General features: G+C 33.7%; 1 protein-coding gene and 2 long non-coding RNA genes across 5 annotated transcripts; 1 reads left to right on the top strand and 2 right to left on the bottom strand.

Annotated features, from left to right (window-relative positions):
- On the bottom strand, window positions 1-26,684 carry LOC148599159 (homeobox protein Mohawk-like). 2 transcript variants are annotated; one of them, XM_088559061.1, is made up of 5 exons: window positions 26,393-26,684; window positions 12,691-13,016; window positions 4,920-5,294; window positions 1,419-1,482; window positions 1-358 (listed from the first exon to the last, which is right to left on the bottom strand). In XM_088559061.1, exons 1-5 carry the CDS (start codon window positions 26,539-26,541, stop codon window positions 271-273), a joined length of 1,002 nt encoding a protein of 333 aa, XP_088415187.1. In that variant the 5' UTR covers window positions 26,542-26,684; the 3' UTR covers window positions 1-270. The 2 variants fall into 2 exon arrangements, with proteins under 2 accessions (XP_088415187.1, XP_088415188.1); XM_088559062.1 differs by lacking the exon at window positions 26,393-26,684 and adding an exon at window positions 25,056-25,249.
- On the top strand, window positions 16,582-22,994 carry LOC148599161 (uncharacterized). Of its 2 annotated transcripts, none has more exons than XR_015918108.1 (3): window positions 16,582-16,621; window positions 21,889-22,000; window positions 22,925-22,994. It is a non-coding gene; the product is annotated as an uncharacterized LOC148599161 (long non-coding RNA). The 2 variants fall into 2 exon arrangements; XR_015918107.1 differs by lacking the exon at window positions 16,582-16,621 and adding an exon at window positions 21,249-21,536.
- Window positions 23,200-25,049, bottom strand: LOC148599160 (uncharacterized). Its single transcript, XR_015918109.1, has 2 exons — window positions 24,088-25,049; window positions 23,200-23,912 (listed from the first exon to the last, which is right to left on the bottom strand). It is a non-coding gene; the product is annotated as an uncharacterized LOC148599160 (long non-coding RNA).
- Window positions 26,685-27,450: the final 766 nt, after the last annotated feature.

Raw genomic sequence — 27,450 nt, 5'->3', positions numbered from 1 at the left:
TTAGCTATAACAATAAAAATTTATTCCGTACCCATCCACACTATTTTTGTCAATCATTCACACACTTGTAAAACAACATTCATTGCGCATGCTCAAATGCGTTTGACGAGTAACATTAAAAATAAAATCTAAACATTTTAAAGACTTTCCCTGCAGATATCGTAACATTTAAACAATTAAGAACAATATATATCCCTCCAGTTCTTATAGTAGGCACAGATGCATACGGAATGCATTAAATATGGAGGATACCACGTGACTATCACATAACTACATTATTGGGTATCTACGAGATCTTGCGAGTGAGGTCAGCGCCATGACAGCACTTATTTCTTTAAGATGAATATCATCTTGATTCCTGAAAAAGAATAAAAATAACAGTTAAAATAAGAATATCAACAAAATGCATAGCATAAAATCGCAACTTGGCTTTAGTATACCCAAAAGAAGTCTTGAATTTAAGCAAACGACTTAAAGTATATATACACATTGTATTATTTATGTGTACAAATGCATAACTTCATTTTGATGAGTTTATTGAATCTGAGGTTTACTGTATGCCTATAACATTTTATTCCTGAACAAACGCGACAAAATAGGAAGAATCATCTTTAGTATTATATATAGATAGCGTCGTCCTGGCGTTCATAAATTCAAAATGCGTCTCCGTTTGACACGGAACGTCAATCAAACAGGTCTGATAATTAACATATAAAAGTATAAACAATAGGAAGTGAAAAGGTTACATGATTTTTGCGGCTGTGTTCATATTTACTTATCGATTCCACTTTCTGATCACGCTACGATATTGTAATTTCTGAGTCACCGACGGACAGCGGAAAGTTCCGGGCATACTTTGTGAATTCCCAAAGGATAGAAAGTACAAAAATGATGGATATAATTTCTATGCACATTCGATAAATGCAGATAACGTGGCTAAGTCTGGTCCATGTGATATATCATGGATAAAAGAAATAGTTATCAAGTTTTCCGAGCTTAAAAGAGAACTCGTATACTCTCAGAGACGTCAATATAAGTGAATATTTATTGTTCCAATGTTATTCAATCTTAGTTTTGGCATATCATGTACATGTAGTTACGTATTAGCTAGATACACATGTATGTGTATAAAAACCTGACTCGTAGCTTGTAATTGACTTACAAGAAACCCGGCGTTCCATTGTGGGGCATATTTTTAATTGAAAGTACACCATACTATGTACATTTTGTACATCCACATGTACAAGGTAGGTTCGGTAAACAGATGAGAGTCACTCTTGACAATATAAAACCCTAACTTTTTCTTGGACAACAAGTGTAAATGGATATCTTGATTCGCTTATTCAAGCCTTTAAGTGGGTGCAGTTAATAATGCTGCCAAATTGACAGCGTTTCGACAGGATAATTATTTCACTGACCTGCCATGAATATCCCCTGAGATGCGCCTGCGCCGAGCAGCTGACTCCAAATCATCAGCATTGTCTGAAAAAGAAACAAATAAGGTCAGTAGAGGAATATACACATCAAAACATAGTGATCTATCAATCGCAAAATAAAATAACTCATAAATAAGCCTCATAAACAACAAATACCATAAAACCTTCAAGTTTAAAAAACAGGGGAATGGTTGCTTTGGTGATACCAGTAACGAACTAATGGGGTGAGCACTATATACATGTATACATGTACATCTTCAGTTCATGTTCAAAGTCAAAATGAAACATTCATGAGCAGCTGCTTATTTATACCCGAAGGTGAATTAACGTTAACAGTATACATATTCAGCAAGATTTTTCTTTCATTCATCTCTGTTATTGCATATGTATATAATTTATAATATATAATAGGCGATGTCCATCGATCCAATGACCCTACAGCGTGCAATCTAATACTTGTGTTTTTATAAAGGATGGTACTAAAAGCCGGTCCAAATGATATAATGTTTATACTTGTCGGGACCTTTTACATAAAATCTGATACATTATACTTCAATAGAAAAAAATGCTTTGCTGTTAGCCATTCGAACTGGCACAGAAATGAAATATTGAGTAATCTAATTGATGGTAGTGTTGGTATCATTTTCCCTGAGGAACCTATCATTATTGCTGTATTTTAACAGCTTTTTACGGTCTGTTTCATCATAAAACACAACATTGCATTGCCTTCACGCAGTTTTACCAATATTAGAAATAAATCTCCATTTATAGAACTTTTCTCTTTCAACAAAAATGCTCTATTGAGCTTTGTCATTTATTTAATTAAAAATATCTTTTTTTTCTCGCATGTGTTTAAGTATCGAACTAAGCTTTTGAAAAGCCTTTCAAATCTTACATGCACGCGTCACTGACTGTGAATTTTATTCTCTCTGGTTTTCAAACGTTTTTAAATACGTCAATAGATTTCTGCACACTGAATTTTATATCATTTATTAAAAGTTATATTCCTGTGAACACAGAAGCTGACTTTTCTCAACTTAAGTGCTCGATCATTTTTATCTACTGCTTTTTATAGATACCAGGTACTTTATAGTTTTGTTATGTAAATTATTCAATTCAATTCAATTCCTTTTTGGCAGCTGCAAAATTCATTTAAAGGGTTTTGGTGTAAAAAAAATACAATGTACGCCTAAACCACTTCTATTTCACACCTTCTTTATGAAACATATGAAAAGATATTTTATTCATCAACTGAAGTGAGAAAAAGTTATCAACAATTGCTTACGGTATAATGATTAAATTTAAAAAATGATCCTCAGAGCAAAATAATCAGAAAATAAAATATGAAATCGTAAATGAATATCATTATATTCAAACAAAGTATGACTATACACTTTGAAGAGTAATTATTTACTTGGTTTTAGATATTCGAAGCTGACACCCGCCTGATTTCTACGAGTAACTGTACTTTATTTCTAATTATTGTAGAGCTATACTTCCTACGATTGTTGGGTAAAACACTATAACTTGGTGATATTAAACGCAGCAAGAAGTCTTTTCATAGTTCTATTAAATATTGATTGAGGGAAAGAGTCTTTGTTCAATTTTACGTGTCGGGAAATTGAATGAGGGTTTTATACGAACTATAAACCATCTTACATGTATAGTAAATGGGCCAGATGTACTTTACCGATTGGGAGAAATCATAAAGCAAAATTTATAAAGGTCCAATATATTAAAATGTGATAAACATTGGTGGTCAACTTGACATTTTTGCGTTTATGTGAAATCTTATAAGGATACACACTTGAAGTAACTGAAGAACAAAATGGCGTATTGCGATAACGTCAATGATGGCACTAAAGTTAAAAGAGATAGGCGGACATCGAACCTCTAAACGTTCTATGTTCCAAATTCAGTGTTCGAATTATCTTTTTTTTTATTACAGGAGTCGAATCCAAGTCAGCTCATATTAGCCTTGAATTCTAAAGTCTTCGAATCAGAATTAGAACACAAAGTATATTAAGATGACCAATTATGCCAAACGAAACAGGAAAATAACGTAAAAGAAAATAAATTCTAAATTAATTTCATACACAATGTACATGTATCTCAGATAAAAATTAAATGTTTGCTTCTTACAATAGATCCCATCGGTGAATGTACCTTAAAAATACCTTAGTATCATGTAGATATTATTCGAGGTCCGCCCTCCTGACATCAATTACAATTTACATGTTACTATAACAGGATTTGAATGCGTACCTTTAACAAGCCCACATTTCCCCCTATTGATTTTAAAGCATGGAAGATAAGAGGTACGTTTCCATTTTAAACAAACACTTGCCCATGAAAATATCCTATACTACCGTCAAGAGCATAAACGTGATAGTTTATAATAAAAATACAAACAACACAAACTTTCAGATTTAACAAAGTTGCTTTTGTTCAAATAAGTAAGGCATGGTGAAAATAATCGTGACCTTTTAATTAAATATGTGTTCATCGGTACTTTTAAATCTAAATTAAGTCTCAAATACATGAAACAGCTTTTAATTTATCAATTTTATTATAGGGTAGTGTATAATTTACCAGAAATAAAGGGTTATTCATGTTAAATGACTGAAATTCCAATAAGACTAGACACGTATTTTACAAACAGACTCTGGTACATTTTATGTAACCGGTCTAAGGCAATGTAACCAAAATCACACACTGCTTTGGGACGTAAAAGAATGTGTATGACAGTCCTGACCTGCCATCTGAATTTTACGGTATTTTAGGTCATAAAACATTAGTTACATAAATTGATACCTTACAATATACAACGTGCAACATATGTCATCTATTTCCACCCTGTGGATCGTTATAATCACATCTTTTATAATTCTATAAATTGTAAATTTGCACATCCATTTCAAGTATCGGGTTTGTCCATTATGATATTAAATTTTCTTTTTGAATGCAAAGGAAATTGTGTAATACAGTATCTATTTCAAGTTCTCGTGCGGTTTATCATATTTCATCCGTTAACAGCGATCGGCTGACGTGACTGATTGCAGAGGAAGCAACAGACATGCCCCTCTTTAAACTTTTAACATTGCTGATGTAATGAAGATAATTTATTCTCTACAGCTGATACCCATTACAGTGAATTGGTCATCTTGTTTCATGTAAGTGCAGAAGGAAAATAAAGACAGTTTCAATAGAAACACATAAATCAAAATCTGATGTGCACAATATATATCGAATAGTCAAAAAATGAATTTGCAGCGGTACGTGTAAAATTTTACTGCATGCTGATTTTGCACATAAAATAAAGAAAAAATTGCGACCAGCTCCTTACGCAGGCCTACACCTTTTTAAATATGTTCCGTTAGTGTAATTTTCTCAAGAAGACGTACTGTTTATTTTTTTCCATTAGAGAGTGGGTGGGGGCTAATAAATCAATGTAAAAAAAAAATCAGCGTACTAAACACTCACCATCGTAAAACGTATAGCTATGGCTATCATTCAGCGAAATACCCGATGACGTCGACATTTCCTCATAATCGCGTGATCCAATGGAACCGGAAGGTCGCCTCGATCTGGTTTTCGTGAAAGCCGAAACATCCATATCGAGGCTGCCAGGAGGATGTCCCGAATGGTGGCCATATGTATCACTAAGGTATCTTTGTAATATAGTCTGTTTAAATTTATTTTGAGATCTAGTTTCGTGCTGCGTTTTCATCGGCCCTAGAAAATCTGGGGGCTCAAACAAGGGGCTTCTTGTTGGCGTCTGAGATCGAGAAGGTACTACCACATCTGAAGGTTCGCTTTGTTCATCTTGGTTCTCCTTCGGTATCTGTCGGCCATCATCTAAAACAGTAAAGTAATTTTTAGGCTATGGAAAAGATCAATTATGTAGCACTCCAGCTAAGGATCATGCAAAATGTGATTCATGGGTAAAAAGCCTACATATTTTTATTTTTTTTGGATATTTTGTTTGAAATGTCATATTAAACAGACATTAACCTGTGGTTTTTCATATAACCCGTGCTCTAAGGAAATGAAAATTATATAGAATGTACCATAGATTTCAAAATTAAGGGAGACAACTCTCAAATACAATAGAATCTACTGGATTTTCAATGTGGATCATCTCCTAAGAGCAGGCAAATTCGAATGAATAATTACACATTTCATAGTATAGACCCATAAAACAACTTAATTACAAAAATAAAAATATGTAGCCTTTTTTGTAGTGTATCACATTTTTCAGACTTTGCATGATTCTTACAAAGACAGCTACTTATAACATGCAAGAAAACAATATACATATACAATATATGCATGTACTTGTACATTTATGTAATAATAACATATTCGAAAAATTATGCACAAATAAGTTCAGCAAGGTTTTTATTTAATGCAATTTTCATGTATTTGTTGCAACTCTGTAAACCTTCCTCATTGTTGCATATGCATACGTACATGTACTGTGGTTTACTATAGTTCAAAATACATTTAAATGGAAATAAACAGCCTTAAGAAGTACACTATTAGGTTTAGATGGGATAAAAAAAACTGTCCTTTTTTAAGTTTGTTTACTTCAAGTTAAATGTTGTTTTCTTTTTTTATTTTAGTAAAACGAACTGTCTAAATGAAGAAACTTTATACGAGTCCAAAGTCCAACTTAGATTGCTATCATTTTTTCAGAGACAGAAGAAGACGCCACCAAGTGGTTGGTTACATGTTCGTTAATAAAGAAAAACGAAAATATTGAGACTTTATATCTGTCCAGATGATGGATGTTCCTTGACCGGAAGGCTAATCATTCTAAATATAGACACAAGGTCGGAATGAAGGAGATTTGTAGAAAGTGGATCAAGTATGATACCTTGTGGATGTAGAGCGTTAACCAACGACAAACATGTTGTGTTTAATACCTGTTTTTAGAGATAAAACTAGTGGAAAAATCTTAATCCTATAAGTAGTCTGCAATAGTGAAGTCAACACTTGTAAACATGTGACTTGAGTACTTGTTCATTTCAAACGTCAAAGGTCAGATATTGGCAGCAATCTGTCTACTTTTTATGATAAATTAATATGTACTACATTTTAATAACTAAATTATTATTTAAAGTCATGGGTGGTCATATTGAAATGTCATACAGGGGTCAGATAACTCATTTATGTGAGGTGTCAAATTGATATTATTAATTTTGTAGAGGATTCTAAATTTACCATTTTGGTTATCGTATATTGAAGTACATGTATGTATATATCAATTGTCTACCAGTCTAGAGACGCAGACTTTCGCGATAAATAAAATGTTTTTGTTTTCATTTAAATTAGGACTGTGTTTCTCCTTTATTTCGGCTTTCATTTTCTTCTGACTTATTCGCTTCCATTTGTTTTACTTTGCAGAGCAGAAAAAGACAACAGATGCCCGTTAAGTACAAAAAGAAGACTCGAGTATTAATTATGTATTTGGCCTTTCTGCACCCCACCAGCTGACCGATTAAGAAATATATAGGGAGATTAATTGATCGAATGCACGATGGTTTATCTAGTTTACCAGAGGCAATTAGTCTTGTTTTCTTCGCGAATGAAAATTGATTATTAGAATAAGTACTGCTCACGTGGTCCTACTAAATATTTCATTCCTCCCCCTTTTGCACCCTACGTATACATTTGTATATGTAGACTACGGGCAGAGACTGAATGAAACAATTAAGTATCATTTAGATTAGATAGTCCGCAATGTTAAATGAAACAATTCATGTTGTGATAAGCATGCAACGAGTTTGTGGGAAACATTATAATTTTACCCATGATTTTTAATCAATATATGAAGATCATAAATGCACTTGTATTTTACAACTATGTAAAGGAAAATGTCAGGGTGTCAACATTCAAATCCACAATAGCTCTCAATCCTCATTACATAAATCGTCAAAATATCGATTCATCATAATTTGCAGAAAAGAATTTTGTTTACAAATATCAACTTTATTTATAATAATTACTCAAATGTCTTAACTATAAATAGATCTTAACAGCTTACTTGTCATTCTTATTCGAATAAGAACCTGCTTACCAAATATTATATGTATATTACCTAACATCAAACGTTTGCCAGAACATGACGTCAAGGTCGTTTGCGGTTTGTTCGACCTTGACACTATGAAGACTTGTTGGTGAACGCCCAATAAAACGCTATGAAACATATGGCAGAATCTCACTAGTAATCAACGACGTGAAAGTACTTCATTAAGTGGCCTAGATTTTGGACAAAGTTTTTTACACTTCTAGAACAATTTCAGAGTATTTAATATCATATACAGCTACGTGTAAGCAGTTTCGTTTTTGATAAGGTACTGTACATGTACATGTATATGTATATGTATGCAACAACCCTACATATGTTTCCGAAGTGGCGGATCCAGAATTTCCGAAATGCGCGGGGATGGGGCGCTGAGTGGCCTAAGTAGGAACTTCAGTAATTGTCATTTTTATAATATAACCAACCGAATATTTCAAGAACATAGGGCGGGCCCTCTTTGCTCCACCTATGATGCATGTGCATGAAAACAAAGATGGAATAAGATCGATCAATAATGTTTTTGATAGTTCGACTATTAAGTCACCCCTTTACCGTACTGGTCATGGGAACTACCTCAAGTCCAGTTGGAAATAAACTCGATGTTATAAAGCGTACATGCATGATAAGCAGGCGCCTACATCAGTAGATGACTGTGTGAACTTGAACCGTCCATACCGTAACACCCTCCTAAAACAATACAAAAGCTTTGACACATAAAAGCCAGCAACATCAAATCTCGCCCCACATCTCTTAGGAAATGTTAAATATTTCAAACATATCAAGTGTCACTGTTTATCTTGATGTTTAAAGGCGTATATACAAAAGACAGGTGCGAAAGATGGGGACACGAGGTCACACATCTATTGTGACGTTTTTTCTAGGCGTGTGTCAACGTTTTGATGAACGATAACATAACGAGATCTGCAGAGGGTCAAGGATAATCAGACAGCAGTTGACTGAGCATCGACAAAGCGCGAAAAAGACATAAAAGGTTGAAATTATATATGTGTAACGTGCTTAGTATACAAACTTTGTGGACAAAGACAGTACTCTCCTTTGAACAAATACTCTCTTTGATGTAATTTCAAGGTATGCTATGCCTTGTCTACTTCACTCCAAACATGTTTTAACTCGAAACCTCAGTTGGTTCTGTTTTTAAATATATTCTATATTAAACCGTAATGAAAGTGTGATCAAGTTGGAAATATTTCATTTTCGTGCAAATTTTTTATATTTTTTTTGGGGGGGGGAATGGGCAAAAAAATATCATACTTTTCTTTTTCTTGACCGTGTCAATGATTTTAGCAGTACTAACGGGTTTATTCATGATAAAGATCTGTTCAAAGATGAACATCTACAAATACGATGTTTGAACATTGATGGGATTATACATCTATGGTCGATGAAGCCTGATGAGTGCATGCTTACACCACAAAGATCGTACATGGAATTAAAATATAAATAGTCACAGAAGCATTTTTTATTTATGAATAGTTTTAGACATCAAAGGAAATGTACCAACAATTGACCTTTGACTGATACAACATCTCTACTGTATGTGTAGTCATACAAACCAAAGTGGTCAATTTAGATACAGAAATTAATTACGAAGGAAACCGCGTTCATCGCGCAATCAATTACACCAAAATTTCTCTCGTCCAAACATTTGCTAACGTAATTAAATGAATGTTTGCAGAGAAATGTGTAACGGTTGCTGAGACAAGTATCACTCCGTGCAAAAATCTGGTATGGAATATCTGCCCATACTGTATTAAAATTTATTAAATTTACATTTACATGTATGCCACAGAAAAACGTAACGTTGACGGTTGATTAAGAAAAGTATTACTTTTTTTAATTCAATACACAATATACACACTGTATTTTAAGATTCCCGCTATCGGTAGCCATTGGTAAAGCAAACTCCTTGAAGCTTGCAATTTTATGAGATCTACGTGCGCATGCGTAACATCCAATAGTATCCTGAATGAAATACTTGCCAACCGGAAAATAATAAACATCAAATTTAATCAGGGGATATTCTATAATAGTCAAATGTTTTCCATGGCTACAAAATTGTTTCAACTCTCAACCACATACGAGGGTTTTCTTTAGGGGCACTATAAAGAAGTGGAGTTTGATGTTTTTTTTTTCGTTGGGTAAAGAGTTCAAAGTGTTAGTGTTAACGATTCGGATAGTTTATGATGTGACATGTTACCCAGGATGCTTTTAGATATTAGTTAGTATCCAGGATGGGTTTTTTAATTTTAATGTTCATCCGGGACGTTCATTCGGATACTGTAATGTCTTATACATGTTTCGTAGAAAGGGCTGTATCTAAGAACCTGGACTTTCAGGAATCAATATTTAGCTGCATGATTGTTACATCAACTGTTACAATGCTTAGTGAAATCAAATATTGATGAACACAATTTACTATAACGATTCTTAGAATTGAGCCACGGTCGCAAAACAAACACAACGAACTAATCACTGTTACCCTGAAATCAATTCACCGTAGACCATAAATGGCAATTAAACCTTAACATTAAGCGACCATTTCAGCAAATTGACAGCCATTGAGAACAAAAATGGTTCATTATTCCAAACAGAACGTCCGATAAATGGTTTAACAGGATATCAAAATATCAATATGTGATATTTATATAAATATCTTCCTATTATACATGACAACAATGTGCCAAATATTGACTTGACAGTGTAATTGAAACGCATCCGGAATGTGTATGTTTCCATTGCTGACGCAGATTGTGATGGGCATTTCCGTTCAATGACCATATTAAATACAACGATAGCTCTTCGACTTGATGAGTGGAAATTGCAAACCTGATACATGTACAATGTACATGCACAGTGTATAAATAGAACCGAAAGAAAACAGACAATGTATTCTGCACTCAAACTAATATAACCAATCAGTCTGTAGTTTTACCGTTACGTGGATTCTACATATAAGTAATAGTGACTAAATCCTCCGTCACTCAGACAGGTACGGACCGCCTAGCAATAAAAGCTTTAGATTAAATTTAGATGTAATTCAGTATGCATGCCATGTGTTACTCAATTCTTCGTTCATCAAGTACATACACTCTTATATAATAATAAAGTACCGCCTTGAACCTAAATAATAAAAAAAACTTGTAATTAGCTAGGACGAATGACAGTACATGTACTACTTGTCTTGGGTTGGCATTTATTGGGATTTTCCCTTTGAACTGTTGCTTCATAAATAACGTCTGAACGAGCAAAGCTTATATGCCCGTGTGAATATCTTTCTATAAATACGGTCGTTACTGTTCTTTTTGGTACAGTTTGTTATTTGTCATTAGTCGGATCCTTGGGGTTAAACGTGTCCTAAATGTCTTTATTATTAACATGTTTAATAACTCAACGAGTTGGAACCTTCACCTTAAAAACATGTAGATGTGTAACTGGGATATTAAAGACATGTACATGTGAAACTGGGATATTCAACAATAGAAAATTCCAACATAATCCATGATATCACACAAGGGATCGATATTTAAAGTAAGGGACGAATCGAGTTCTAAAATGGGGTTTTGGATGGAGACGAACTATCTTAGTAGGTGCCAGCTTCAGCGATTTCCAGTGATTTATATACATTAACATGTACAATAACAATTTTTTAGCATAACTTATAAGTTGGTGGGTTGTGGTGGGGGTCTCTTCGACCCCTCCAGTTCTGGTTAACGTATCACCGAATAGGACAAAGTAAATTCTCACGGTTCTGTAAATGAAGTTTTAACAAGCTAGATACAAGTAAAACTAGATGTACATGTACATGTAGGATTTTCTAATACTACTATTATAGCGTTCAGGAGGGTAAATAAACTGTACCACCGCCATTTTTTTTATCTTGTGGCCTTAAAACAAACTTGAAATTTAGAGATACAAAGCTAGATTTTATTGCAATTATTCTTTTAGCACAAACTTAACATCAAAATCACTTTAAATTTTACATAAAATTTTTATTTTTAAAGTTCTATTGTAGGCAATATCGATTAAATATTACACTTCCCTACACCTGGCGTTTTATGTTTGCTGCTTTAGAAAATGCTTACACATCCGTTTTAAAATGTCAACTCCGTGTCAGTTTGAGAGTTGAAACAAATTACTGAAGACAAGTATTTTGACAGGAACAGAATATTCTAATGGCATAATCAATTAAAGGAGTGGATTCATTAATTGGAGAATTGGACTAAATTAGCTTGTAATCGGTCATGATATTTAAGAACGAGAAAATTCGAAAAAAGAAAGAATTTTTCATCTAAAAAACGATTTGAGGAAATTTCGTAAGTCATGCAAGTAAAGTATTTTTTCAGCATTCAAAATTTTGGGGCTTAATGATTTATAGGGCATAATAACAAAATGCAGCTATTTGGAATAGCATGCCTATTGACGTTGATCCCAGTGAATAAGGAAAAAAACAAGAATATGTTTTTCATGTTGATCCAAATTACCAGTTCATAACTCCATCTAATGTTTTAGTAATTTTTCGTCACATGATATAGGAGGTTTACGTAATAATCTATTACGTTAGCAGAATTCTTTCTTGGAATATGTTTAAACACTTAATGATTTTACAATTCATTTGAACTTCGTTCCTCGAAACACGTATACTGCTATAAATAGTATAATTGCTAAAACAAGCATTAGGTTTAACTTTAAGGCGTCTCGGTTACCTTAATTGGAGCTATCTACGTACCATGAACTTCCCTTTTTCATTACAATTCAAGACAGCACAACCATTTTCTATTCCGTAAAATGTACCATGGGTTAGTATTTATTGCAGAATTGCATTATGATTCACGTTTATGTGTCATTACTGTATGTAATTGTATTAGTATACATGTACATGTAGACAAACCAAAAATATGACGACTGAGCGAGACATCACTCAACCATCTCTTCTGAATCATAGAGATTTATAATTTATCAAGTACAAAACACTAACCATATCAAAGAGAATCCCGGGTCAATCAAGCTGGGACACGGTCAGTTTTTGCAGAGTTTTGTCACTTTCGTATATATAATTATAAGTTCCTTTACAATCTCAGAAGGAATTCATGCATCCTATTTCGTGGAAACGGATTCTTATTTGTAGATTTTAGAAAGAATACAAACCTGTATTATCATCGGAATCAAAAATACTGTCATCCGAACTTATACTCAGCAACTCAGCATTTCCTTCCACGTGGCTGTTGTACAATTTAACACGTGACGACCAACTGAAGTCCTCTCCCTTGACGGTGCTCTTCAGCCTCCGTCGAGCGTTTGCAAACCAGTTAGAGACTTGTGTTAGAGACATGTTCGATAAACTACATAGGATTTCCTTGTCGTGTTTTGTCGGATATGGATTGTGTCTATTTATACATAACCATTGCTTCAAGGGTTTAGTCATATTCTGCATAGTTTGTCGTTTTTGCCTCACTTTGATTGGATACACTTTCCTGAAAAGAGATTAAAACGAATACTTAAATGGAAGAGGTAAATAAGTCATAAATAACGGTCAAAGACTGTCCTTTGTAAAAAGGACGTCCTTTTATTTAATGCCCTTAATATTATTGTTGGGGTAAAAGGGAAATGAATTGCAATGTAAGCTCACAAAAGACATGTTTATATTCCAGTATGGTTACCAATAAGATAACTCGTTTACCGTGGGAATTACATAGTACATGTTTATATTCATTAGTGACGATGCATATCAACTGTAGCTACAAATATAGGTATGTACACCGTCTCGAATGTAGCTAACACATCTTGATATAAGGTATTTTCCTACTAAGAAGTATTTCCACTCTTACAATCGCGGAATTGTCGGAAGAGTTGGTTCTAGAACTGTTAAATGAAACTTTTAGAACTATCCTATAGTTAACTCTAAACAAAAACAGACTAACAAACAAATCAAGCAGCAATCAAATAGTAATTAACTATTATTTCAATCTCTACCTTCACACCACTAATCATTATAACAGGTAATCGAAGACGACGAAGGGACCAGGATTTGGCAAAAGTAGTATACTACATAACAGAATAGCCTGGCCTTAATTTTGGTCTGGCTTGTCCTGCTCGGGTTGAGTAAATTACATATGTATTAATACAAATGTTAATGGACATCAACACATGGTAAAGTCGTTAATATAGAAAACATATCGGCAGCTTGATAACCCTTCAAGTATCTACAAAACCCATACTGAATCCACTCCATCTACTGGTGGAGTCATTTAGAAGGTAACATTCAGACAAACAATGTTTAAGGACCATGGGTTATTGTATACTTCCCTACTATCATTAATAATATAAATCGCCAACACACAGGGGAACAACAGTTATTAATATGTCGTATCACTTTCACCCAAGAGGGATAAATATTTACAGACAATGATGTTCTTTTTCGTCGGTGTGTAAAATAACATACGATTGTTTACGATTTAACACTTATTTCATAAAAATGCTTATTCAGCAAAAATACATTCACCTTTACATGAACCTGTGTCGCATATATATTAAAACTAAATGGCAGAAATGTTTTATTTTTCTTTTTGCACGTGTTGCTAAGTCAATGACCCAAACAGAAGATTTATAGAAGGGTTATGCAGATTTGATGCGACGCATAATAATGAATTTCACACTGTTTCTGGTTAACGTTATGTAAATTGATAGAAATTTAATATCTCTTGTAGGCCGAACAAAGAAAAAGTATTTAACGTACCCGACACAACTGGCTGCAGGGGAACAATAGATATAATTGGTTAAAACCGTCCTGTGAATGTTTATATAAATGTAAAATTAGTGCAACAGAGATTTAAATTAATTCTTTGGCAAGTGATGATTTAGCAAGATTATTGAATCATAAGGCAAGAAGTGCCACGAGTTTCTTAAAAAATCTAAGAAAGGGGTTAGAGTCTTCTCCCCTTAATAGAAGAAAAAATAAGCCAACTTAAAATCATTTAGAAATGGGAAAACATTAATAGTGAAGTTACATAGAACCTTCGCTCAACCCTTCGCACTCGTTTTGTTAGGAAGAAGCCCGGTAATTTGTAAACGAGCCAAAAACTAATTATCTGATTTTCTCGATGCTTTACCTCATAAATTCCCAGTAACTCTGCGACCATCTGCTACTTGGTTCACAAAGGTCATGTTTCGGCATAGCCGATTCATAATTGGATTAATTAACCACCGAAATACAATTACAGTCAACATTTAGATGTCAATAATTGGATTCTAACACCTCAACTGATGAAAATATTATCAGCACCCGTAAAGCTGACGTCAGGAGATCCAATGTAGGTATAACAGGGTTAACACTTCATACAGTCCTAGTTATAGGCCATTCTAAAACTGGTTTACAGCCAGCCCGCCTGAGATTGCCCTGCGTCATCTTAAAACTGGTCTAGTCTACAACCAGTCCGCCTGAGGTTACCCTGCGTAATCCTAAAATTGGTCTAGCCTACAGCCAATCCGCTAGAGGTTACATTGTGTCATCCTAAAACTGGTCTACAACCAGTTCGCCTGAGGTTACCCTGCGTCATCCTAAAACTGGTTTACAACCAGTCCGCTTGAGGTTAACACTTTAAACTTCACCATCCCCGCCTTAGGGTGATACCTGACACTGCCATAGGCCATTCTTAAACTAGCCTAAAGCCAGCCCACCTGAGGTTGACAGTTCATACTGCCAAAGACCATTATAAAACTAGTGTACTACAAGCCCGCTTAGGGTGATACTTGATAATGCCCTAGGCCATTCTTAAACTGCATGGTTTACAGCAAGTCCGCCTGAGGGTGATACTTTTAAATTAGTTTATACTGACTATGACCATTTCCAACAAGCCATGTTAATTACTGACAGGAAACTGTCCATGACAATTTTGCACTTCATGGATACATATTGCCTATGGCAATATTTTGTTTGCAACTCATCTGCTCGAAGTTAATAATAAATGCCATTGACCATTCTATAGTCACATGTACATGGAGCCCCCTTTCAATCATTATGTTACATTGTACATTATGAATGTATAACGAAATACATTGGAGTTTAATGTACATGTACAATTAAATACTTAACACAATACAAATGTATAGAAGTATATAAAGGTGAAGCTACAGAGCTATCGTTTGACCTATATTAGGAAAATGTCAATGATTATTGAACATTTATATCTACTAATACAATAATACGTCAGCACTATGCGACAGGATGACATTTCAAGATATCGATTTGGTTTCAGACAAATGAAATGTGGTGATACAGCCAGAACTATTATCTCCACTTATCCGATATCAAGGAACATGTATATTAAACATGGAGATTTTTCTCTAACGACCTTTTGCAATTTTTTTCTGGGTTTGGTTGACTACATGTAAATATTGAATATCCACGAATAAGGTTGGTAGTATAATTTGGAAACAAAACGGTAATTTCCCAGTTATTCCTTAAAAAGTATATAAATTCCTCGTCATCTTTGTATATTGAGTGTTGATGTTATACAGATATTTTGGTAACTTTATAATCGTGGCGTAAAGTTCTTACAGTTATAATCAACGTTTTGAAAAACGTCAAAGATTTGATTATTTCTGTCATATCATCATAAAGTACAAGACAATGAAACCTGTCTATACCTACCTCCACTGGGACTGAAAGATTTAAACGCTTTAGAAAGGTGTTTGGTTTAATCGGGTTCAAAATATATTGAAATTGTTTTAATGAGAACAAAATGAACGAATATGGTATGAACCAGTGAGAACCTCTTGTTTGGAGAGGGTTCCAGTTTATCCAGGGTTCTGTTTAGGCAGGTTTTACTGTATAAAATGAATGATACACAGTATGCATACATGTACACTGAACAATTGTAACTGACAAATTCAGATATTGATATTAAGACAACTTTCATAGTACCGTAGCTAACTCCTGACATGAATTTACTGTGTAATTGTATTGTAATGCTATAGAATGTAAGACGAAATCTTTCATATATCTATCAGTACAGGTAATTAAACCTTACGATAAAATACCTGGGTTTCAATCATTCGAAAGTGTGATTACAATCAAAATGTAAGTACTGCAAAACTAAACGAGATCCGTTTTTACACATGGGCTGTTGAATTTCAATGCTTTTCAAAAGAGCTCGTAATTTTACAGGTCTTTGGTTATGTCAAGGACAATGATTCGGGTGATAATGCGATACAAGTCATATTTTGACATTGGGAACTGGATAGAACATGTTCTATTGTGTCGAACAGACAAAAACATGCTGACTGGACCGATCTTAGGCCAAAACACAGACAAAAACTTGTTGACTAAACCGATCGTAGTGTGACCATGTTCCGAGGTTAAATACAGTTCATTGTAAATGTTATAATATTGGAACGCTCATATCTCTGTTCCAGATTACTTTTGTGACATATAATGGTTCCTTATGTCCTAGGAAAAGTACGGATTCTTATCTGCTCTGTTCACTACCAGAGACTAAAGCAGTTTTATAGACATAATAATTCAGTGGAAGATTTCCTATCTTCATTATTACATTCCACCGCCAACACAATCGTACCTAACCGAGCTTCATCTCTGCTTACAAGACTTGATTCCATTATTAGTCAGAATCTCATTCATTCTTGATAGGGCTGTAATCCATTAAGCCAATCAAATTGTCTGTTTTGATTGATTTTATGCAAACATAGCGATTGGATTTTTTTCCTCTTTTTAATAATGTCTACCATCATCTCAGTAAAATTAAAAAAATTATCTTCAAATGACTTGCAACTGAATACAAATAACAGACAAAAGCTAATTAACAATGACCTATAATGTAATCATTAGCACAACCTTTTTGCCAAAGGAAATTGGAAAAAGCCTTAAACGCACTTGACCGAAATAAATGGATCTTCTAAGCTCTATAGAAACCAGAAAACTACCATATCATGTCATCATTGCAACGAGAATACACCCCAATAAATAATCCGCTCATCTCTGCCAAGGGTTGAATCCATCAATCGAGGAATTTCAATGTATCGAGTTTTTCTGAAAATATGATAACAATGTAGCGGTCAGTATGAACCTGGAAGAAATATCCTCTAGTCCATACACAGTACATGCATGTTTTCGAAAATTAATGGAAAACCGCAAAAATAGATTAGTATCCGACCTTCACCCTATCAAATTGTGTTAAGGATTGCTGACTTGGCAGCTTGTGTCTGACGTCATTTGTATTGATCGGAGCTAGCATTGATTTTACAGCCGGATGTAAAACCACTTTGATAGAGAACTATAAAGTCAATGATTTCCTTATTCTATTCCTATTTCAAAAATACACTGTTATTAAATTTATTTCTACGGCTAATTATCCAAATTGCATTTGATGCTTATCAGATATTTGAAAATTAAAGAATAAATTGCGTGTTTTTTGTTGTTTTTTGCATTTGCGTGTCGTCAAATTGGTTTTTTGTACCGACCATTATTAATGCATAAGTATTCTACGTCTCGGAAACAGAATAATATCGAATACTAATGACCTCATTAACAAGTCAAACATGAAAATTGGGCTGTCAATGCTTACATTTATTAATAAATGTTGTTTTATATGAGTTAATGCAGAATGGTTTTCCTTTGTCATGAGAAGTCGTATGTCAGTAAACTATTATGTTTTAATACAGATGGCGCTTCTTTTTTCAAAAAAATGTCCCCAAAAAAGGTTGAACATTTCTATCAGTCGTCCCTTACAGTGGAGATAATTTATATGTGGTCTTGAATGACGTTGTCAGGAGACATTGCAGTGAAAAATGTGAAAAAAAATCAAATATAATTCAAATTTTTTTATGACTAAACACTTCATTTTATTGTGGACAGGAGCGTACATGTAAGTCTGAAAGTGGATCAAATACATGTATGAAGGAATATCTACCATGTTTGGTTTAAAGAATTGAACATTACATATAAAGATATAAACAGGTGCCCGGTTTATTTAATGAATGTCTTCAGAAACACCACTGAAACACTTAAAACTAAAGCCGCGTTTGACAAATTATACAGTGGGCGAACAAAAGCACCCTGCATCCAATATATAGATACATACAGATTTCTACATACACTGTATATACATTAGTACACACCCTGTATATAGCCCGGGGATGCAGATTTTTTTTTTTTCTTTTTTTTTTTTGTACACGCGGAATTTCGTATTAGAATCGCATTTCGCTAGATAATGTACGATGCTGCCCATTAATAGCTGATAACATACAGAAATTATTAGGTGTCTGTAGGCTATCATTAGAGCTTCGCAACTAAAGCGACTGTTGGTGAATTTAATTAAAAATTGAAACCATAACAAATAAATTTAGTGCATGTGTACATATAAAGTTGCTGATATAGAACGAGGCAAGACAAATGGCTTCATGACCAGGCTTTATAATTAGTTAACTTATTTTAACAGAATGAATTTGTCACTATTTATGGCTATATATACAGAAGAACAAAGACTAAGTATATAAAGCTTTATATAAAGGACTTTGTAAGTTATTCCAAACACAAAGGGAAGGTTTACGGTTTTATGGGTTTAATCATTAATACTTATTGACATTTTGGAAAAAGAAAAAATGTCATGTAAACATGTCGGGGACCTCAAGAATAAAAGGTCATTTTTTATTATCAGATACCATGTACAGAGGGCTTGATGGTGATAATTATTACATTTTTTGTGTGTATTAGTTTCTTTTCCAAAGACAATGGTGCTGACACACAAAAAGGACATATGAGTCTAAGCCAAGGGTCGTTCTCAAGGTCAATAGAAATGTAATCCCTTCTGTGCCTCAAATATCATATTCATAAAGTTATGAACCATTTAAATGGGAATCCGAGGGGACTTTTAAACAAAGGTAATCATATACAATTGTCGAATAATTAAACAAAACGATAAAATTAACTGATGCGTGAGGAATTTTTAATTAATAGCAATACATTGTTCAATAATACACAGTCTTCTGCAAAATTTATCGGGCTAAAGGGGAAGCTTCCCTGGTCGAGCAGCGGACTTTGTCGGGCTATCACAGGGGAGGCTTTCCTGCTATCCAGCGTTGATGCTATGTCAAGAACAGTTCTGCAATGGTAACCACAAAAATGTACATGCATATGTAATTGTATCACAATGCCCAAATAATCAGTAATATCTTTATACAGTGTATGTACAAGTCTTCTTCCTGATTTTGAATATTTTGCAAAATCGTGTGTGAAATTTTATACTTTCAAAACACCAACACTCTAAAAGGTCACAAAGCAGTAACAGATCCAAAATTGTGGAATGGGAAAAAAAAGGGGGGGTAGTTTCATGTAAAATGTGCATCAAAGCCCCTTTTCCCAAAATCTCTGGATCTTACTTTACTTTACTTTATTCTCATAAACTATAAACAGTTACAGAGAAAATATAAGGATCCATGACTGCAAAGTAACATGAATAGAGTGTTAAATCCCAATTGCATTACAACTGTACACATGTGCACACCAATGAAATACATTTACAGTATGTACAACATTTAACATGCATCATTCACAATGATTTTTTTTTAAATGTGCATTAACGACAGTTTAATGTAATTCGGAGACATAACAAGATAATGACCCAGTTTAAAGGTCTTCTTTTGTTGGCATCCATTTATCTATATACATGTATAATGTATATTTCCTATATGAGATATACAATTTATACATTGTGGTTTCAATGCACATGATTATGTTTGGTTGACTGGGAAATTATCTGGTAATTATATAATACATGAATAAATAAACAGTTAATAATGAAGAGGTTTCAGGTAATGTTAAATAAACACGCATTGTGTAAAACGATGAGGATAATTTACAGAATGCCGAACGATGGGGCTGATTTTGATGCAACTTAATTGTTCGACTTGTTTCAAGTCCCTATCAAAGAATAAATGAACTGTTTATTGATCGCATGCACATGTATCCCTCTGATAACAAATCTACTAATTATTGCGGGAAAGAGTGAGTTGTATAACGGATATACATGTTTGTTACTAGTAAGTTGCGAAGGTGGAGAAATACATATGTAACACCAAACACAAAATAGCTCCAGCAGATGGAAAATTTAATTCATAACTATTTTCTGTCTTTACAAATGCATAATAGCAATTCTGAAATAAACAAACCCCGAAAGGCATCACTTGTATAATAAAAAAAAATATCAGTGACACATATGACACACCATCTTTCCATTTTAAAATCTGCTGGAAATGATTTGATATGTATCCGATTTATATTGTTTTTTAGATTTAAACAGGTGCTGTGACAAAAATTCAAGGTTTCGGTGTAGCAAATTGCATCATATGTTTTCATAGAACCCAATTTCATTTTCACGGGATTTACAAGGATTGCTAATCAATTGCAATCATCAATCTTTACAGGAATTTCCACGAAACAATTAGTGTGTAGCATTACCTCAGAGATATCATGAATCATGTAAGATTAATGATAAACTATTGTTCCTGAAAAATGTATTGTCTTGAACAATTCACATTATGTGCGTTTATGTGCATTACGCAATACTCTAGATTAAAAAAAAAACAAAAAAAACTCTAAGCCATGACGCCCTCAACTGTTAATATCAGAGCCATCGATATTGAATTGTTGGGAAATCATTGACTTTGTGGGCATGTCTAATGATTATGTACCGATATAACCTTACTCGTCTATTGTTTATACACGATCAAAAAGACAAATATATTCATACAGTGTGACAATGCGTTTTGTAGAGAAATACATCGTGTGGTGAGAGGCATGTTAATGCAAGTGGAGTAATTTAAGATAAGTGGTGTAAGGACTTGTTTTAACATTCCAGCACCCCTCTCAGCGTACGTGTAAAGTCTTGTAGATAAAAATATCACTGTACATGAACATTTGATGTACGTGTATGTAGAACTAACTTGACGTCAAATTCTGACCATCGATAGTAAATTTAACAGTAAGTAGTTCTTCACTCAAGTTGTATTGGATGAATAGCTTGGGTAACTAGTATAAAGTAAACATTGTCATACATGTACATGTATTACAACTGATACCTGAATGGAATGATATATTAAGGGTAACTTGATAAATCCTATCAAACATAAAATGATGACTAACCAAAAGTTCTCACCTAGACATTTTTTTTGTAATTATTTCCGAAACTACCTATAACCTGTAACCTACGTTTAAAACCACCTAATGCATTCAAACAATATTTAAAATTTGTCGATGTTAGTGACTCATCATGTGATATAGAATTAACAAAATAGTCAGTACATTTAAAGTATTTCCTTTTATATTTATTTTAGTTCACTTACGAAATATGTTCCTACTTAATCTTTATTTATCACCACATCAGATAGAGGTCAAAGCTCGAGGTCGATATACTATGGATAAGGACATGTACCTATTACATCAGACGTATGTTTAAATATTACATGTTTGTTGTACATGTACATGTACACTATAACTAAACTGTTTGATTAGTAATTACTACAAGTACATGTCAATTACATGTATCTAATAAAGGAAACACCTAACTTATGTGTACGTTTACAGGAAATGAAAATTTGCAACAACATGAACTATGAGAAGAGTGATCTGTTGAGGCGGACCCCAAAAAGGGGAGGGCGAAACTCAAAAAGAAATGAAATGTTCTATTCTGATATTTAAACATCAAAATTTTACTGGCAAAGTAATACAGTTCAACAAATTATCATGCCAATCCGTTTTAAACCTTGTATTATACCTACACAAGTAAATGTAAGACATATTTTGTCATATTATCTTACGAAAAAAAATGGGCCCATGACTAGGGTAATCTTCTTTTGTAAATCTCTGGTCTGTTTCATAAAATACAATATTAATTAAGTTCCATCTTGCTGGTACTGCATTAATTTTCATTACACATATAAACACATTACCTATAAGAGTTGGACGGACATAAAATTTAGCAGGTGCCCTCAGAAAAATCACCGGAAATACATATAAATAACGGAAACACGAAAAACACATTGTATATTGAAATGCTTATGTAAAAATCGCTGGATTAAAGTACATGTAAGTTGTAATACGTAACATATGTCAGGTAAAGAACAAGTTGGGAAAAGTGTCCTATATAACAAAGTAACAGATGGAACAGCGTTGTCCTAAAAAAACTCATAGTAAAGAAAAAGCTTCTCCAATAGGTTAAAGGTCGTATAAAAAATGCCTCTAAAATGGAAAAATAGAATGATGCCCGCTTTTGTTTTGAATAAATCACATTATCCAAGGGCTATTGTAATGTTTTAGTGAACTTTGTGTTGTTTTAAAGGTTTCTACATGACATTTACTTGGTTTTTCCAGAAGAGGTAATTACACGATACAGAATGACGTAAAGGCGGGAAATTATCAATAAAACCTGCAGTTCCGAACTGACACTTAAGACTTCTATTATTTTGTGTTAAGTGAATAATAGCTCGTACTCTTTTTTTAATCCAATGGAAGTATATGGTGTACAGTGAATGGTAAATCATTTACGTCTTATCTACAAGCATTGGATGTACATTGTATTAAACAGCTCGTCATAAAGTATATGTTAATAGGGAGTAGCCATTTGATTACTTGATGAAGTTAAATTATTTATTTTCTTTTTCTTTTTTTTTATTTCATTAGTTTGGTCTTTGTTTTTTCGGACCTAATATTATTTCATTAAATGCCTTTTGTAACAGTAGCACGTCCTAAACTATCTTCACCCTAAGTCCAGTCATGCATTTTAATTTCTAGTTTAATCTGGTTCCAACCCCTTAAAATGCGCTACAAATAAAAGGAACACATTGGATACATTTTACATTTGCACGGTACATTTATTTTGCATGTATTTTTATTCATACATGTATCACATTCTACCAAATGTTCAATATCAAATTCTCCTAACCATAACCTGAAGCCACATGTGGATTTTCCAAATTATTAAATATGGAACGTTTTATCATTACAGCCTGTATCTAAAATTCGACACACGCTACAATGTTTGCGTAATTCTCAGTAAAAAGATGCGGGACAATGGCATATCGAGTGATATGTCAACCTAGGTTATCTCATTACATCGATGTGCACGTTGCAGGCTTGTAAAACGACACAATGGCTATTAAAATACTTGAAAACAAGACATGATCCTATAAACATATATCTGCACGTAACAAAAGGATGTCCTGCAACATTTATAGATAACTGAAAAAGAGATTATAGTGCAATGACCGACTAGTTATACCGTGGTGTCATTAAACTCTGGTCACTCAAACGTTTTTGTAAATCTAGTCTATTAGGCCAAAATACACGAATGGCCATCTACCTTGATCAGCAAAATGGCCATCTACCTTGATCAGCAAAATGGCCATCTACCTTGATCAGCAAAATGGCCATCTACCTTGATCAGCAAAATGGCCATCTACCTTGATCAGCAAAATGGCCATCTACCTTGATCAGCAAAATGGCCATTTACCTTGATCAGCAAAATGGCCATCTACCTTGATCAGCAAAATGGCCATCTATCTTGATCAGCAAAATGCCCCGTGTAAGTGGGAATTAAAGGAATACATTCAATACATTCACAGTGATGGTTTCAAATGATCCATTTCTTTTCCTTATGCTTTCGGACCATCTCTGATAGTTCTACATGACCACACCAAAAGAAACATCATGCGATTGCTGCTTCAGTAAATGACTGAACTGAACAAAAGGAAAGGTGAAAAAAAGAACCTTAGCAATAATCGTACGTCTGAACTTGTTAAAATTCCACTCATTTATTTCTTTCTAAATTTCCATTAAAGTACCAAATGGTTCCCATTGCCAAACCATCATAAAATTTATCAAATAAAAAACCCACATAAAGAGCTGTTATCTAGAAGAGCGTGACCTTCACAAGAATTTGTCACAAATTTCGGACAAGGCCTAATATTTAAGATAGTACCTAAGGTCGCTGTATTTGTGTAACATGTTTTACATCGTACAATGGACTCTTGTTTAACTTTCATAATGTCTCTATTTGAATAACGTGTTTTAAGCATATCTATATATATATATCTTTATGGCGATGTTTGCTGTTTGTATGTAATGTAAACTGTGCATGACAGGAAAGGTTAGTCCATGGACCAGTGACCTGGAGCGGTGATAGGCGATTTCATAAGTAATAATAAAAATGCATGTTTGTATGCCACGTATAATGTAGTATTTTTTGTCATTTATAATCTTACGTGGTTTTAGAATTTATCTTAAGTTTAATTTCGACAGGGTGTGACATAGAAATTGCCGGCTCAACTAATAGAGAATATAGTGTAGTGAGAATTATTTAATCAAGGTCCATAATCTTTCTGTAAAACGGAATATGCAAAAAATTAAAACAATTTTCTCTTCTGTGTAAACATTCGCTTCCATCTAAACGCTTATATTTACAAAGAAAAGAATCCAAACCAGTAAATTATGAAGTAAAACTTACATCAATCAATGACTGATCAAAGGGGCTCCGCGGTCGGAATCTCCCATATGTTGACTCCATCTTAAGGTATTCGAAATTTCTGAAACCACCGCTGTATCAACCATTATAAAGTAATAGCCGCTACCCACAATAGTCATTTACATTTACACATAATTCACTAATTGCAGCTACCATCACAGTTTAACAACCTGTGATATTATAAGTGATTAGTATGTTTACTCGTTGACAAACAACCTTTAAACCAATCAAGCCCTCCACTGCACTAACATATCTCTGGAGCAATTATTCACCGCAGAGACACACCACATGCATTCAATGAATGACCCATTACAAGTAGTTAATGTCCTGATGTTTGTTGCTCGATCGAAAGAACACACACTCAAATAATTAAAACGAATTCTCAACTATTATTTAATTTGTACTCAAAGAAAAATAACTAATTTTCATTTTTCTATTATTTTAAATTTTCAGTTCCCTACTAACGCATTCCCTAAAATCATATGTAAGAATGCCGAAATTTATTCACAATGACCGAAACCTGACAACACTTCCTACAAAATGATATTTGCAATTGTAGAATGTGCTTTGCTGTTTAAGGTAAATTGATTATGCTATTAACACTGCAATTATGACAGAATAACCTGGTGTCCACGTCAAATACACCAATAATTCAGTATGCCACTGAATCCTCCTATACTTCTCTACAACCGGTACTTAGATTTCTATGGCAGTCATTGAAATCTGACCTAAATAAAACTTGGCCCTATTTTTCTTCACTTACCGGGGTTCAAGCTAAAATAATTACACCTTTACGTTAAATATTTTCTTACAATGTTTATCATAAATTTTTATTATATGAATAAATCGGATTTTAACAGTACGGGACGAAATAAAATGTTAGGCAATGGTTTAAAGATGGCTTTTCCTTCACAATGACCGTATTACAAGTTAATATGTGTATACGGTTGTATTTAATAGAACCATGAAATGTCAATGCATTGACGACGTTAGTCATACATGTACACATTTATAATATGGGAATAGTTTCTATGCAAACAATGATTTTGTCAGTGATTTGCTAGATTTATTTTTAATGTCAGCTAAAAACGCTGAACTTATTAAGTGTACATGATCTCCTTCAGATGTATGTCATGGTCTATAGAAAAATAGTACGTGAACATAGATGTATCAACACAACCGTGTACTGCATAGCACCTTACATGTACCTGAACCCTGAGAAAACAACAATATCCACATGTGATAACATGGAGACTGCTTAAAAATGGGACTTACTTAGCTGAACTGAGAAATTCAAAATAACTACGGAAACATCCTACCTTTGTGATCTAGCCCGCAGATTTCTGGCGGGAGCAGTAAAATCCGAATTATTTTCTATATTCCCCATGTTTTGGTTAAATCCATATTTGAGATCACTTTCGCACTTGTTTTGTAATATATCCCTGCATTTAATTTCAGATCGATCCATTTTTAACACGTAGCAGACATTAAAATATTCTGCACAGCTATAGCATGAAATAATCTACAAAATTTTAAAGAAACATTGTATAAATTGTATATATTTTATCCTCCTAAGTGTTTTCGCGTATATATCTACATTCAGAGCTAACCGGCGTACTGAAGCATGTGGTAGTTTAAATATAGATTACAGAAATATTTCTCGCCAATCAATAGCCACGTATTCGCTGAGTTTGGTTCAGAACAAAGAGAAAACCACAGCTCTTTAAAACGATCCTTTCGGTTGGTCAGAATTTTCTCCTTGCACGCGTCATGCGTCAAATACACAAATGTTGGTGTAAACAAAGTTGACCTTGACACTGGGAATACACATTGAACATGTTTTCTTGGTCGTGGTTGATAATGATAACTGTTTGATAACGGTGAAAAATCGATGAATAAACAGTCGATATGATGCAAAATATTAAATTTGGTTAGTAAAGAAAGATAATGACAGATCCATTGATGCATTGGGGAAACCCTTACACGTGGAAGCATTGCATCTGCTTGTTTAAATGATCTTTAGTTGTGCACTGATAATCGGTTTCGAATGGTGACAGCATGTGATGGATCCATAAGCCATTTGTAACATCAGTGTCTCATTCAGATATACATTACTGATAATTGTCATTATTTATACCTATTTTAGGTATATCATCATATTAATGGGTTTAAAAGTAATAAGCAATTTCACAACATGCATCATTTTTTTCATCGCTACTAGGAATAAGTTTTGTACGTTTTTGTCGAATATTAGAATTATCATGACAGATGTGGTCATAATGCCGAACAGACATACATTTATGGAGTGCCTTAGTCCATCTTGATAATATTGTCATTATTTTCTGACTGTCATCTGCTGCAATTATATTTGATCTCG

The sequence above is a fragment of the Perna viridis genome, chromosome 13 (assembly GCF_037379345.1).
Source record: "Perna viridis isolate PV_CMFRI_1.1 ecotype Kerala chromosome 13, ASM3737934v1, whole genome shotgun sequence".
NCBI classification, from domain to species: Eukaryota; Metazoa; Mollusca; class Bivalvia; order Mytilida; family Mytilidae; genus Perna; species Perna viridis.
Note: the sequence above shows the minus strand (reverse complement) of the source record. Positions and strands in the feature narration are given on the sequence as shown.